The 13,866-nt window shown below is 36.0% G+C and overlaps 1 protein-coding gene across 1 annotated transcript in view; it reads right to left on the bottom strand.

The window, feature by feature from the left end:
* The window catches only part of VEGFC (vascular endothelial growth factor C), a 79,069-nt gene that overhangs the window by 28,856 nt on the left and 36,347 nt on the right, over positions 1-13,866 (bottom strand). The window contains exon 2 of the mRNA XM_059049082.2: positions 200-413. Within this exon, the coding sequence (XP_058905065.1) occupies positions 200-413 (214 nt within the window). The remainder of the gene's footprint in view (positions 1-199; positions 414-13,866) is intronic.

The following is a 13,866-nucleotide window of genomic DNA, read 5'->3' as shown; positions in this document are numbered from 1 at the left end:
AGAAATCATCTTAAGCACTCACAGTGAAATCATAAAATTCTGTATTTTGAAAATAATTCTTTATTTTCTGTTGTCTTATTTACTTTCGGCCCTAGAGGTATTCAGTGGTACTACAAATGCTGAAATTAAAGGACCAGATTGACGATTTTCACTGGGTTGATATATGAAGCTTACTATGTATTTTGTCTCCCGTACTTACTTTTTAAGATCTCTGCATTATAGTGCGCGGCAGCAAATTTTACAGTCCCTTCTGTTCTCGCGTTGGCGTTGGCCTGTTCTTTACTGTGTTGCCAGCCACCTTTCCTTAACTGACACTTGTACATTTTCCAGTATTCAGGGTAGAGCACAGTCATGAGCTCGTCGACACTGGACACCGACCGCAACCGCTCCTCCAGCTCTTTGCCTGCGTAAGCCTGTCAAAGAAGCATGCGAGGTCCGTTACTTGTCAGATTAAGGGGTTGGGAGACAGATGCACTAGAAAACCTTTAGCCTTGCTTTATATCTATCTGTCTCTCTATCTATCTATACAAATAAATAAATATATATATATATACATATGCAATATATGCGTTAGAAAACCTTTAGGCTTGTTATATATGTATAAATATATATATGTATATATATTTATATATGTTATATATGCTAAATTTCTATTAAAATATTATTAATTTTCCCCAAATTAACTATTCTTGGTAAAATTACATTCATCTTTCAGTTTGAATCAATACCACAATTAAAATGAAATTAGTGGGAGAGAGGGTGATGCAAGAGGGAAGAGATACGGGAACATATGTATATGTATAACTGATTCACTTTGTTGTAAAGGAAAAACTAACACACTATTGTAAAACAGTTATACTCCAATAAAGATGTTTTAAAAATAAATAAATAATAAATAAAATGAAATTAAACACCACAATCAAAATGTAAAATACATACTTAGTTTTTAGGACAGAAAATTTTGAGACATAATTTTTAAAATAATTTCTGAAGTAGCTTGTTTTATTTATAGTTGCTTTACCAAATTGGCTAATGTGTAAGTTAAAGAAGTTATTCAAGCTTCTATTACCCTCCAACATAAATAAAATTAAACCAAAATCCACTCTAATGCTGCGTTTCATTTTTAGTTATCAGCATCAATAAAATACAATTCAGCAGGATGCCTGAAATTAGGAATCTCAGTTTATGGAAACTATCTTAGAATAAATAATCACATGAAGAATGGGATTTCAATAACAGAATCATAGTAAGGGTTACATTTTGGCAGAACCTTCCAGTATTTCCAAAAAACTTGATCACCAAGATTTGTTCTGCTATGAAAAAGACATGAAATAGTTCAGAGAACATTAATTCTGCTGATAAGTAGTTAACTGTTTATATAAGTGTATCCAATTAAGTACAGCATTCCAAATTATGTCCATACCTAAGAAAAAAATAGGGTTTTTTTCCTAAATTATGCCTTGAATTTATGGGAAAATGGGACATTGTTTAACTTTATCTATCTGCAAACTAATGCACGTCATCAAATGTTTGTTTTCTATTGCCATGATTATCCCAGCTTTAAGTCTAAATATGTAATTAAATACTTTGGACACCGGTTCTCAAAGTTTAGCTGCATAGGAATCAATCTGAGAGCTGTTAAAAATGCAGGTACCTGCCCCCATCTCCCCTGCCAGACGTCTTGGATGACATCAGAAGGCTACATTCTAACAAGTTATAGATTTCCCTTTCTAATTTTTGAAGTGCAGAATTAATATATTTGCTTTAAAAATCAAAATACAATTAAATTGAAAGTCTTTTCACCTCTATTTTTAATAATCCAAGTTATTCTGATGTAGGTGATTTTTGTACTACCTTTTGAGAAACATAATCTAATGTCGTTTTCTTACATTATTACAGAGCGTCCGAGGCAGCAGATTATGGAATGTGTTCCTTCCTATTAGACAATAAAACTGGCTATGAATTTCAGTGTTTTCCCCTTTCTTCATTTATTGTGTGAACCGACCATATCAACTCCTCTCTTTAGGTCTATATTATAAAAATATTAGATTCATCCATGACCTTCTGGAAGATATAGGATGAGTCTTGATATGCCAGACAGTTATACACATTCTACTGAATAGATGGAGAGTGCGGTGGGGAGGAGATCTTGGCTTAAACAAAAGTGACAAAACATCCCCACACAGGTTCCCAGTTAAATGTGTATGAAATATTTATCTCAGGAAAATCTCACATGAGACACAAAATTCAAGAATCGAAATGTTTCAGAATCTAAAAGGATTACTACTGGGGAGAAAGATGATAAAAGTACGTGGGTATATTTGCGGTCACTTCTAGCTGGAGGAAAAAGTCATAGGTGGGGTGCTGTTTGCCGCGTTTGCGTGAACAGCCCTTGAACACATGGAGCAACGTGAGACTGTGTAATTGCTGGGTCCCTTGGATTCTTTTCCCCATGACTCAGCTGGAATCAAAGCCAGGTTGTGACCTAAACTGATTACATGAATCTCAAACGAAACAGGCAGGAATGTTCCTTCTACCAAAAGAAGCTGCAATACAACGTACCAATGTTATATGACACAATGAAAGGTACACACCAAACTGTTAAGAAAGATAGCGGTGGAGAGGGGCTTTCAGTTAAGGATTATTTGCAGTTTCATGGCAAATCGCTTTAGTGCTTTAAAATTTCAAAAGGAAAATAACTCTAACAATAATTATATCTGTAAGAGAAAACAATGTGTTACCCAACAGAGAAATAGAACAAAAACAACCATATAATTCACAACAGAGAAAACACAGTATAAAAAAAATGAAAAAAAAAACTAGAAAATAAAAGTTACTCTATTTACACTCTTAGGTTGAAAAAAGGCCTTTCCAAATGTGAATTAAAAAAATAAAATATAAACTATCTTTATGGTAGAAAAAACTGCAAACAAAATAAAAGACAAAAAATAAAGTATGAAAACTATTGGCGATACACAGGACAGATAGAAAAGAACTAATATCCTTAAAATATTGCATGAACATGTTAAGAAGAAAACATAAGCAGACACTTCAACAGAAAAATGGGCAAAGTACTTAAACTACATATTCACAAGGAATAAATACAATTAACATGTATTTTGTGATAGCAAAAGTGAAGGAAACTATCATCCCTTTCAGTCCTGGTGAGAGTATAAATTTGTACAGCTCTTCAAGGAAAACGTGCCATTTCAAGTTGAAGGGCCTTAAAAACAAGCTCCATTTTAGACAGCTAATTCACTCTGGAATTAAATTTCCTCCAACAGGAGTAGTAACATAATTATGTCAGAAATATGTACAAATTTATCATGAGGCTGTCTACGATAGTGAATATAAAAAACAAGCTATACAGACAATAATTAGGAATTGATTAAATAATGTACAGTACAAACAGAAACTAGCACAGAAAGTAATGTCGCTATAAAACGATGATACAGATATGTAACTCAGACATTAAAAAGTTCATAACATAATCTATGAAAAAGGAGAATATACAACTTATATACAGTATACCTATAACATAATGTTCATACATGCACTACAATCTTTTCACAGAACAATATATCTGGACAGATTGCATACATGTGTGTATATATTCTCAAGAGTAACAGCTATGCAGCAAAAAAATTATCTTCTCCAAATTGCAAGATTAAGGCAATTATTAAGTCTTTATATATTTTTATATTTAAAATTTTAAATAATGAATATACATAAAATTTTATTATCAAAATAAAAATGTATAAGTAATCATCTCTAAGCATATGGAGAGGCTACAGTATTAGCTCTCATTTCAGCCTCTCATTTACTCTTCTTATATCTGCACAGAACATGCTTTTGATAAATCATTTGATGTAAAACAACCACTGGCAAAAGCAGAAGCTATCACAGACAAAATGGTATAAAAATAGCTTAACACTGTGCAGTTGATTTACTTATTCCCGTTAGACTTTACTTATCATATTTGTGTGGAAGAAAAACAAGCTGTAGTATTAGAAGATCCAGATATTCATCTTGGCTACAGACCTTATTTTAATTGCGTAACATTAGATTTCATTTCTCTGAACCTCATTTTACTCTGTAAATGGCAATAATGATATCTTCCTCATAGAGCTTTTGTGATGATTCAAATGGACTTTTGATACGGAAGTATATTATACATCTTGTAGTCAGGGGTGGGATTACTTGTATCTTAACATCTTTGGGGAGCAAAAGCATGGTACAGAGACCGTGTTTTCAGATAAACTGAGTCTTGAAGTGTAACTGTGAGCACTGTACCAGTTCTGGCGCAGACTTTATTTAGATCTGCCTTCTGCATTTTTGTTCTAAATGAACAGCAACCTAGAAATTGAGCTTTGTCAGCACTGTCATCCTGTTCTGTGAATCCAGGGAAGATCAAAATTTTGAGGATAAATACTATACACACTCAGTAGGTAACCGAGCTAGAAGAATGATAAGAGTCTGCTGCCCCGTGGAATTCAGCGTTTGGGATCTGGAATGTTTTCTGGGGGCAGTACCTCTCAGTTTGGGGGGAACCACAGCCATTCCCTTATCAAGCCAGGTACTCCTAGATCCCCAGCTGCGCTCAGCCCTGATGAAGTTCTCAGGAGTCTTACTTAGTGTGTTAGCCAGTGTCAGAATCAGTCTTCGTTTAACAGAGCTCACCACCAGTTCGTTTATCCCATGCTGGTTTATTCCCATGCTAATTTCAAACCATCTCCTCTTACTTCCATTCCCTCATTCCTGCATTCAGTGGACAAACCTACCTCACACTTCGTAAAGAAAACAGAGGTTAAAGAGCAACTCAGACACAAAACGAGTAAAATGCTTCTCCTCATCCTCTGTAAAGCTAGCAACTCTACAGGTGCTTGGAACCATCCTGTTCTAGCAACACTACTCCTCTTGTTCAGTCCTCCTCTCTCTCTCTTTCTCTCTCTCTACTGTAGTGTTCCTATTAGCATAGAAAACTGGTTCTCCCAGATTTAAAAAAATAAATACAAACAAAAGCATCAACAAGCAGAAGAAAACCCTGTGTAACTCCACATCCCTCTTGAGCTATTGCCACTGTTCTGTTCTCCTTCACAGCTTCCATTCTGGAACGTGCTGTCTACATCTGTGCTATTCCTACCTCCTAATCACTTGTCAAGGCGCCCACAATTAACCCACTGGAACTGGCTTCCCACAGCTTCTGTGCGGACCCTCTGTACCCCACCATACTTCACCTCCATTCTGCGGACCAACTGCTCTTATTCCAAAACCATGTGTTCTTTTTCTCCCTGAGTCACACTTTTCCGCTATTCCTTCTCCTTTAGTGGCTGTTATTATCAGTAACCTTTGCTGACTTCTCTGACACATAATCCTGAATGTTTCCGTTCTCAGGGCTCAGAAATAGTTCCCTTACATCCTCCTTACACTTCTTTCTGAGTATCCTCATCCATTCCCAACCCTGAAAAAATGATTAGGTTTCTCAAGGTCTCATTCTTAACATATCTAAAACGGAATTGATGAATTTCCTCTCCAAATGCATTTCCTCCCGGGTTTTTCCCAGTTCATTAAAACTTACTAACCTATTGCTCATTCAAGAGTCTGGGAATTAACACTTATTATCTCTTTCCCTTACTCCTAAATAGAATCTATCAGCCAGTACTAATAACCTTACCTCTAAAATACAGTAATTTTTCTCCACGTCCTTTGCTGACCTCCTAGTTTACGCCACCAATATCTGTCGCCTGATTTATTGCATTACCTTCATAACTGATCTTCTCAGCTGCTCTGTTTACCCCTCCAATTGACTCTCCAGCCACAAATCACAAGAATCCTTGAAAAACACTCACTGATTGAATGATCCCACTCACCCAGTTTCGGTGGCTTAGACATCAGAGAAAATCCAATCTAAGGCCCCGAGCACCTGACTCCCATCAAGGCTCCAAATCTCATCTCATACCATTCCCCCCCTCAGTCATAGAACATTGGTATCTCCAAAATGCCAAGCTGTTTTCAAATTTAACACCTCAGAAAAAATCTGTTCCATTCCTAAAATTGTATGTCGAGGCACTATACACGGGTGGTGCTTTCTCTTCGTTAAGACTTCAACTGTAAGGTCACATAATTACTGCAGCTTTCCATCCACGGTAACTAAATAACCTAATTGACATAAAGTATTTCAGCACCTTTTTGTTTCCTCCACATTATTTCAGACATTGCAAACACTAGCTTATTTACTCCCTTGCATGCGTGTCTTATTGCTTGCTGTCTACTACCTTTGTAGACCGGCATGTGGAATTTAGTCAAAGAATAAATGAAAGAGTAGTATAGGTTAAAATCAGTTTCCTGTCATTTTTCATGACATGGAAGAACTCTATAAATAATGCTTTCCTAAAACCAAAACATTAGAAAAATATTTAAATGTAATTTAGAAACGTTAGAAAAATATTTAAATGTAATTTAACTCAAATCTTATTAAAATGGCCCCAAAGTAATTACTGATAATGATGTATTTTTTTTCTTAAGATGATAAAGGTATCATTTAGGAAATAGTTTCTTGTTTAGTCTGAATCAAGGAATAAGAAGATAAACACAATTTTCTTTTTAAAGATAATATTGAAAAACAGTACAAGATTTTTATTTTAGCTATTTCAACATTTAATATTTAAACTCTTTGACAAGGTTAAGTCAATGGTAGATAGTAAACATAGGAAATCCACAACACTTTAATCTGAATATTTTTCTCTATCTTATTTTCACACTCAAAAATCAAATATGGATAGGAAAAAATGTTTTAATCCAGGAATACAAGAAAGACAGAAGAAGGAAAAAAAGAAAGTCTGATCCACACAGACCTCATAAAAAGTAACAAAACAAGTGTTTATTCATGAAAAGATAAATAAATGAATATTGGATTAAGGAAGACCCTATTCATTTTGTATTTTAAGTGGAAATTTTTTAAGCACTTAATTGCATTTTCCCCCTTGAGGTAATGCAAAGTGAATTAAAGCACATGGCCTCAGAAATACATTCTGAAGTCAGTAGTTTGGGGCATGAACAGGAAAGAAAGAATTATGTTGTAACTGAAACATTACACTTTTAGCTCCTTTTTGCCCCACGTCATAAAGGTTATCAAAAGCACTGCAGAGCTCTATAAGGCTGCCATTCATTTTATTCCTCAGACTCAGGGATCTAAAGTCCAGGACCTTGGAGAATGATTTCCTTTCACCACCTCTGTATCTCTAGTACACAGAGCCTTACTGGACTGTCACGTACCCTGTCTGGCCCTAACCTCTTATTGGCTAGAAAAAGTAGTAGAAGTTTACAATTATCCCCATTTCATCAGAATGGAAGTCCTGCCACCCAGAAAACAAAGGTGAAAAGGACATAAGGACAGAGGTGCTTGCCAAAGACCCAAAGCAAAAGGGTACCAAACGAAAAAGCAAAATCAGCAACCACAAAGTTCATAGAAAATTTAGGGTTAAGGACCATGAGTTCAGTATCAGTGAGAATTAAATATTTAATTTATATAGGCTTCCCCTTTTGCGATGGTAAAATATCATTAGACATAACACTTCTAATGTGTCAATTCTTATATCAGTCAATGAGCAAAAGCAATCATGGGTCATGACAAATGTACAATGAAGTAATACAAAAACCCGTCATCTAGTTGGTTTTAGTTTTTCCTATAGATCTGATGCTTCTACACACATTTTTTTTAGTTTACTAACGATATTTATTGGCATCAGAGCTAAAACCAAGCCGGTCATGATTGAAAAATTAATCTTTCAACTTCTAGCTAAATTTGGCAGATTCAAAGCAATTGTACAGCTCTGCTTTCCTCCCCAGAGCTTCACCCTAAAGTAGGAGTAATGTATTATGAGCACAGAGGTAAAAAGAACAGGCTAAGAGAGCATGGTAGATGAAAGATACTGATGTTTTTCAAGATAAATACATAGAAGTGTTATCAGAGGAGACAGAGCTGAAAACCATGTGGCTAGAGCTGGGAAGAAGCAAGTCATTTTATGCCTCAGATCCACAAATACAGTTACTCACAGGTACTTGGCTAAACGGAGGTGAAGAAACAGGCAAACATGGGGAGATTGGTTGAAGTTAGCGTAAAGACCTAATTTAGCCCTCAGATACTCCATTTATCCCCTCCATCCAGTCAAGCAAATAAATCTTTGAAATCCTAGCCTGATCCTAGAGGCTCATTCCAGGCAGAAATTGAAAGAGAGAGCTCCAAACCCAGGGTCAATCGGAGAGCAAAAAGCAGGACAAGACTTACTGAAAAGAAGAGAAGACTAAGGAAAAGCCCACACAGAAAACAGTAAATTTTCAAGCTCCTTACTTTGCTTGGTCCCCATCCTGGCTGGCAGCCAGACTCACATACCCTCAATAGCCGTCCACCACCGTGCACACTTACCACCGTGCACACCTACCCCCGTCCACCGAAGTCATAGAATGTTTTTTCTCTGGAGAGTCTCTGTGGCCACAGGGAAAAGATATACAGTTGCTTACAGAGATGTTTCCCCCAGTGAGGAAAAGAAACCCCAGATGTCTACCCACTCGCTCTATATTAAATCCTATCAGTTGACTAGCTCCACACCCAGAGGGAACTTCTACTGATTTTTTTTCAGTGATTCAGCCTTAAATATAAACAATAACAACAGCAAAGGATGGTTAGAAATTTGAGGGAAATCTCCAATGTAACAAAAAGAGAAATAAAACAAACAAATGGAATCTAACAAAAACAGAAAATGCGGGAAATAGAACCCTTAAAGAAAAACCCTATATTTTCAGATATTATTAGAAAAGACATTATGAAACATCAACATCGGAAGAAATAATACCAAACTTACACAAACACTTTGAAAAAATAAAGTAGGAAAAATACACGTAGCATCTTATTCGATGAAGCCGTTATTACTGACAACAAAGTGAGATAAACATACAGGCAAACCAATTTCTTAGAGGCGTATTTTTTTCTTCACGCATTTAAGCAATATTTTTAAATTCGTCTCTTGGCTCTTGATTATTCACTTTTTTAACATGTGGCAACTGTAGTCATCACTATTCAACAAGTACTTAAGTTCTTGTGTACACGAGACTATTCTGTTTGTGGACATGGAGTCTGGTCATTTGAGAGCTATTGGGCACTGAAACCTGGACTACTTCATTTATATTTGCACAGTGAGGGAGATGGGAAAACGTCCACGTTAAAATCCAGTTTCTAGCGCGTGCGACGAAGGATGAAAAGAGAAGACTATGGGAGGACCCATTTTGTGGGCAAATACCAATTCCAGTCAGAATAGCCACCATCAAAAAATCTACAAACAGTAAATGTTGGAGAGGGTGTGGAGTAAAGGGAACCCTCTTGCACTGTTGGTGGGAATGTAAATTGGTGCAGCCACTATGGAGAACAGTATGGAGGTGCCTTAAAAAACTAAAAATAGAACTACCATATGACCCAGCAATCCCACTACTGGGCATACACCCTGAGAAAACCATCATTCAAAAAGAGTCATGGACCACAATGTTCGTTGCAGCTCTATTTACAATAGCCAGGACATGGAAGCAACCTAAGTGTCCATCGACAGATGAATGGATAAAGAAGATGTGGTACATATATACAATGGAGTATTACTCAGCCATAAAAAGGTACGAAACTGAGTTCTTTGTAGTGAGGTGGATGGACCTAGAGACTGTCATACACAGTGAAGTAAGTCAGAAAGAGAAAAACAAATCTCGTATAATATCGCTTATATGTGGACTCTAGAAAGATGGTACAGATGAACTTATTTGCAAAGCAGAAATACAGACACAGATGTAGAGAACAAACGTATGGATACCAAGCGGGCGGGGGGGTAGGATAAATTGGGAGACTGGGATTGACATATATAAATTACTAGGCATAAAATAGATAACTAATGACAACCTGTAAAGCACAGGGAACTCTACTCAGTGATCTGTGCTGACCTAAATGGGAAGGAAACCAAAAAAGAGAGGATATATGTATACATATAGCTGATTCACTTTGCTGTACAGCAGAAAGTAACATAACATTGTAAAGCGACTATACTCCAATGCAAGTTAATAATAAAAATGAAACCAAAAAAAAGATTCATTTTAGACATGTGAGTTGGGAAGCATTTAAGACATCCATGTGGAAATGAGGTGGCAGCATGATATATGGTTCTACTGATCAGGAGAAGCCTATCCTGTAAATTTAAATGTGACAGCTGTCTATGTGTCTGGTTGGAAAATGAAGCCATGTGTGCGGTTAAGAAGGTACAGGGTGAGCAGAGAGCTGCACGGAGCCTAGGTTGGAGAGCTACAACCTGACATTCAGAATCCAGAGGATGAACCAGTGAAATAGCCGAAGGAGAGGCAGAAAGAGGTATGGTCACGGAATCGAAAGATAAGAGAGTGTTTCTGGACGGAGGGAATAGCTTAAAATGGAAGTCTAGGGCTTCCCTGGTGGCGCAGTGGTTGAGAATCTGCCTGCCAATGCAGGGACACGGGTTCGGGCCCTGGTCTGGGAAGGATCCCACATGCCGCGGAGCAACTAATCCCGTGCACCTCAACTACTGAGCCTGCGCCTCTGGAGCCTGTGCTCCGCAACAAGAGAGACCGTGACAGTGAGAGGCCCGAGCACCACGATGAAGAGTGGCTCCCGCTCGCCGCAACTAGAGAAAGCCCTCGTGCAGAAACGAAGACCCAGCACAGCCAAAAATAAAATAAAAAAATAAATAAATAAAAATTTTAAAACCTTAAAAAAAAAGGAAGTCTAATTGTTGTGCACACTTTGTAAGACGACAACCGGAAAGCTGCGTCACTGCGCACTTGAGCAAGGGAGGTGAGCGGTCTAGCAGCATGCAGGGAAGAAAACAGGTAGACGAGACAGAGAGGTGGTGATTCATTGGTTGATGTCTAACCCAAGAGATTGAGAATTTTCCTAACCAGTTTTTTCTAATTTGCTAAAAGAATGAACTTGGGTTGGGTTTGGGGGTCTCTAAGATATAGATTTGAGGAACCCTGACAAGAAAGAGACTACTAAAAATGCACCTGCAGGAGGTTTTCCAGGGAGCCAAATATTAATAACAATCACAAAATCCAAGATCCGAGATTCTCCAGTTTTTGAGAATAGACTTTGAAACCACCTCACCTTCCAGTGGAATCCATGAAAGTGGCTGAAAAAGGCATGAATACATGACTTAAACATATCTGATAAAACTCATTCCAAACTATAAAAATTTCCACTCAAATTCAATGGTAAGTAAACAACAAAAGTGGGCAAACGATCTGATCAGACACCTAACCAAAGAAGATTACCAGATGGCAAATAATTGCATGAAAAAAATGCTCAACGTCATTGATTATCAGGGAAATGGTCCTTATAACCTTCACAAGATGCCACGTCACATCCATTAGAATGGATAAAATTTTTAAAAATACAGTACTAAGTGCTAACAAGTATGTGGAGAGACTGGAATCTCATACTGCAGAAGGAAATATAAAATTGTACAGCCACTTTGTAAAAACCGTTTGGTGGTTTCCTATAAAGTTAAACATATGCTTAGCAGCCATCCCACTCCAAGATACTGACTTAAGTGAGATGCAAATTTAAGTTCACATAAAAATTTGTACACATGTATTTATAGTTTATTCATAATCATGAAAACTGAAAACAATGCAAATGTCCTTTAACAGAGTAGACGGATACAACTATGATACACCCATACAACAGAATAGTATTTCAGCAATAAAAAGGAACTACTGATATTTGCAAAAATATCGAGAAATCTCAACTGAATTATACTGAGTAAAAGAAGCCAGACTCAAAAGGCTCCTTGCTGTATGATTCTCTTTATATAACATCCTGAAATAGGCAAACCTGTAAGGAGCGGACCTGAGCAGTGGTTGCTAAAGGCTGGAGGTGGAGAAAGAGGTTGACTCCAAAGTGGTACAAGGCAACCATTTTTGGAGAGGGCGCTGACTGAACTACTCTACATCTTGACTGTGGCAATGGTTACCACATGTATGTAATTTGTCAAAACTCACTATAAAGAGTGAATTTCTCTATATGTAATTATATCTTAATTAAAAAGAATGGAACCTAAATCTAAATTTAAATATACGTAAACTGAAGGCTAAAGTAAAATTTTAAACATCATCAAAGTACTTACACCAATAGAAACAGGTCAGTTTAAAGCAGAAACACAACCTTAACACTACTGATTTTTTTCTTTAAAAAGTTAAATATATAATTTTGCTTTTTCTTAGAAAAAATTGTTTGGTACACACAGGACTTCATGAGATTCCTCTTCTTTTTTCATTTCAAATAGTATGATTTTACCTCCTGAGTTGAGAGCAATATTGTACTATCTTGCAGGACTTGAGAAAAGTGGTAATCTGCAGTCAAATTTGGGCTTTGTTTCTAGTTACTAGCTAAGCAACTTTGGAAGAGTTACTAAAATTCTCTGGGTTTGTTTTCCCATTAAAAAGATACTGATTTTAATACTCGTATACAAAGTTGTTCTATTGATTTGTTTTTACAGACACATGCAAAGTGCGATTAAGTAAAAGATTGAATAAGAAAGTCAAGTCTACTTCGGGTTTAGGTGAAACCTACATGGTGGTCTGCTACATTATCATCTGTAATTTTAGCAAATATTTTATAATTAAAGACATTTAATAGTTATTATAATAAATGCGTTACATTGTGCTCAATACAAGCGCTCAATAAATAGAAGGAACTATCACATTCTTATGTTAGAAAACCCATCTTTAGACGGGTAACAAAAAATGGACAACAATTTCTAAAATAAACGTGATGGTTATATTTTTAACTAAAAACAACTGCTTTTACAAAACCTAATTTGTAGTCAGCATTGACTAATTACTTTTAGGAAAAGTGAGTGAAAGGAATTTGTAGACTATAAGAAATGGGAAAAAATGGCAAAAGTAGGAGAAACCTAAAGGAGTATAAAATTTGAAAAGAAAATGTTTAAAATAAATATAATATGTTGTCTGTATGTATATGTATATAAACATATTCATTATAAATTATATACTCACATGCAAAGTTTAGGATGTCATTAATGAAATGGTTGTGGAGAAATGTTTACCTAACTTCTAAGTATGTGGACTTATAATAATTTTAAGAAAATATTAAAGACAATGATCATTTTATGACTGTACAAAGGCAGAAATTTAATAAATATAATCTGAAAACATTGTCAGTTTCTTCCTTTTCCTTTAAACTATTGGCAAGGCAACTATTTCTGATTTTGCTAAAGACGTCATCTATAGCTGTTGAAGGGGCCATTCCTTGCTTGGAAAGAGTTTCCAGTGGATTCCTCTGTAATGGAATTTTGCTGTTTATTTTTCAATCTACGGGGAATCTTTTTTCTGGCGATATTCAGTTCTCTCTTCTCTTGGAGCTTCTTCCTACAATACATACTAACTCTAAATAGATTCAAATACACCTTTCAATTCCCCAACTTCTATTAACATTTCTCAAAACTAGTCTTTCGGGTACAATGAAAATCTGTCTTTCATTCTTTATTTTTCTTCACATATTTTTCAAACATCATTCTCTCTTATCCAACACTTTTATCCACACTTTCAGGATCAAAAATGAGATTGCTTTGTAATCTTTCTACTTCACCTTGGTAAAACTGCTGACTGCATGTATTTTTATTTTAACAATTTAAATTTCAACAGTATAAAATAACTTTCATTATTCACAACAGTGAAAATCTTTTGCATGTAAAAAGATAGAATTCTGACTCATAGGTTTTTGACCCAGTTCTATTCTTTATATATTATAAGACAGAAAAGAAAAAGAAACAAAATATTAGT

Source organism: Kogia breviceps, chromosome 20 (assembly GCF_026419965.1).
Source record: "Kogia breviceps isolate mKogBre1 chromosome 20, mKogBre1 haplotype 1, whole genome shotgun sequence".
Classification (NCBI taxonomy): domain Eukaryota; kingdom Metazoa; phylum Chordata; class Mammalia; order Artiodactyla; family Physeteridae; genus Kogia; species Kogia breviceps.
This window is presented reverse-complemented; position numbering and strand designations above follow the sequence as displayed.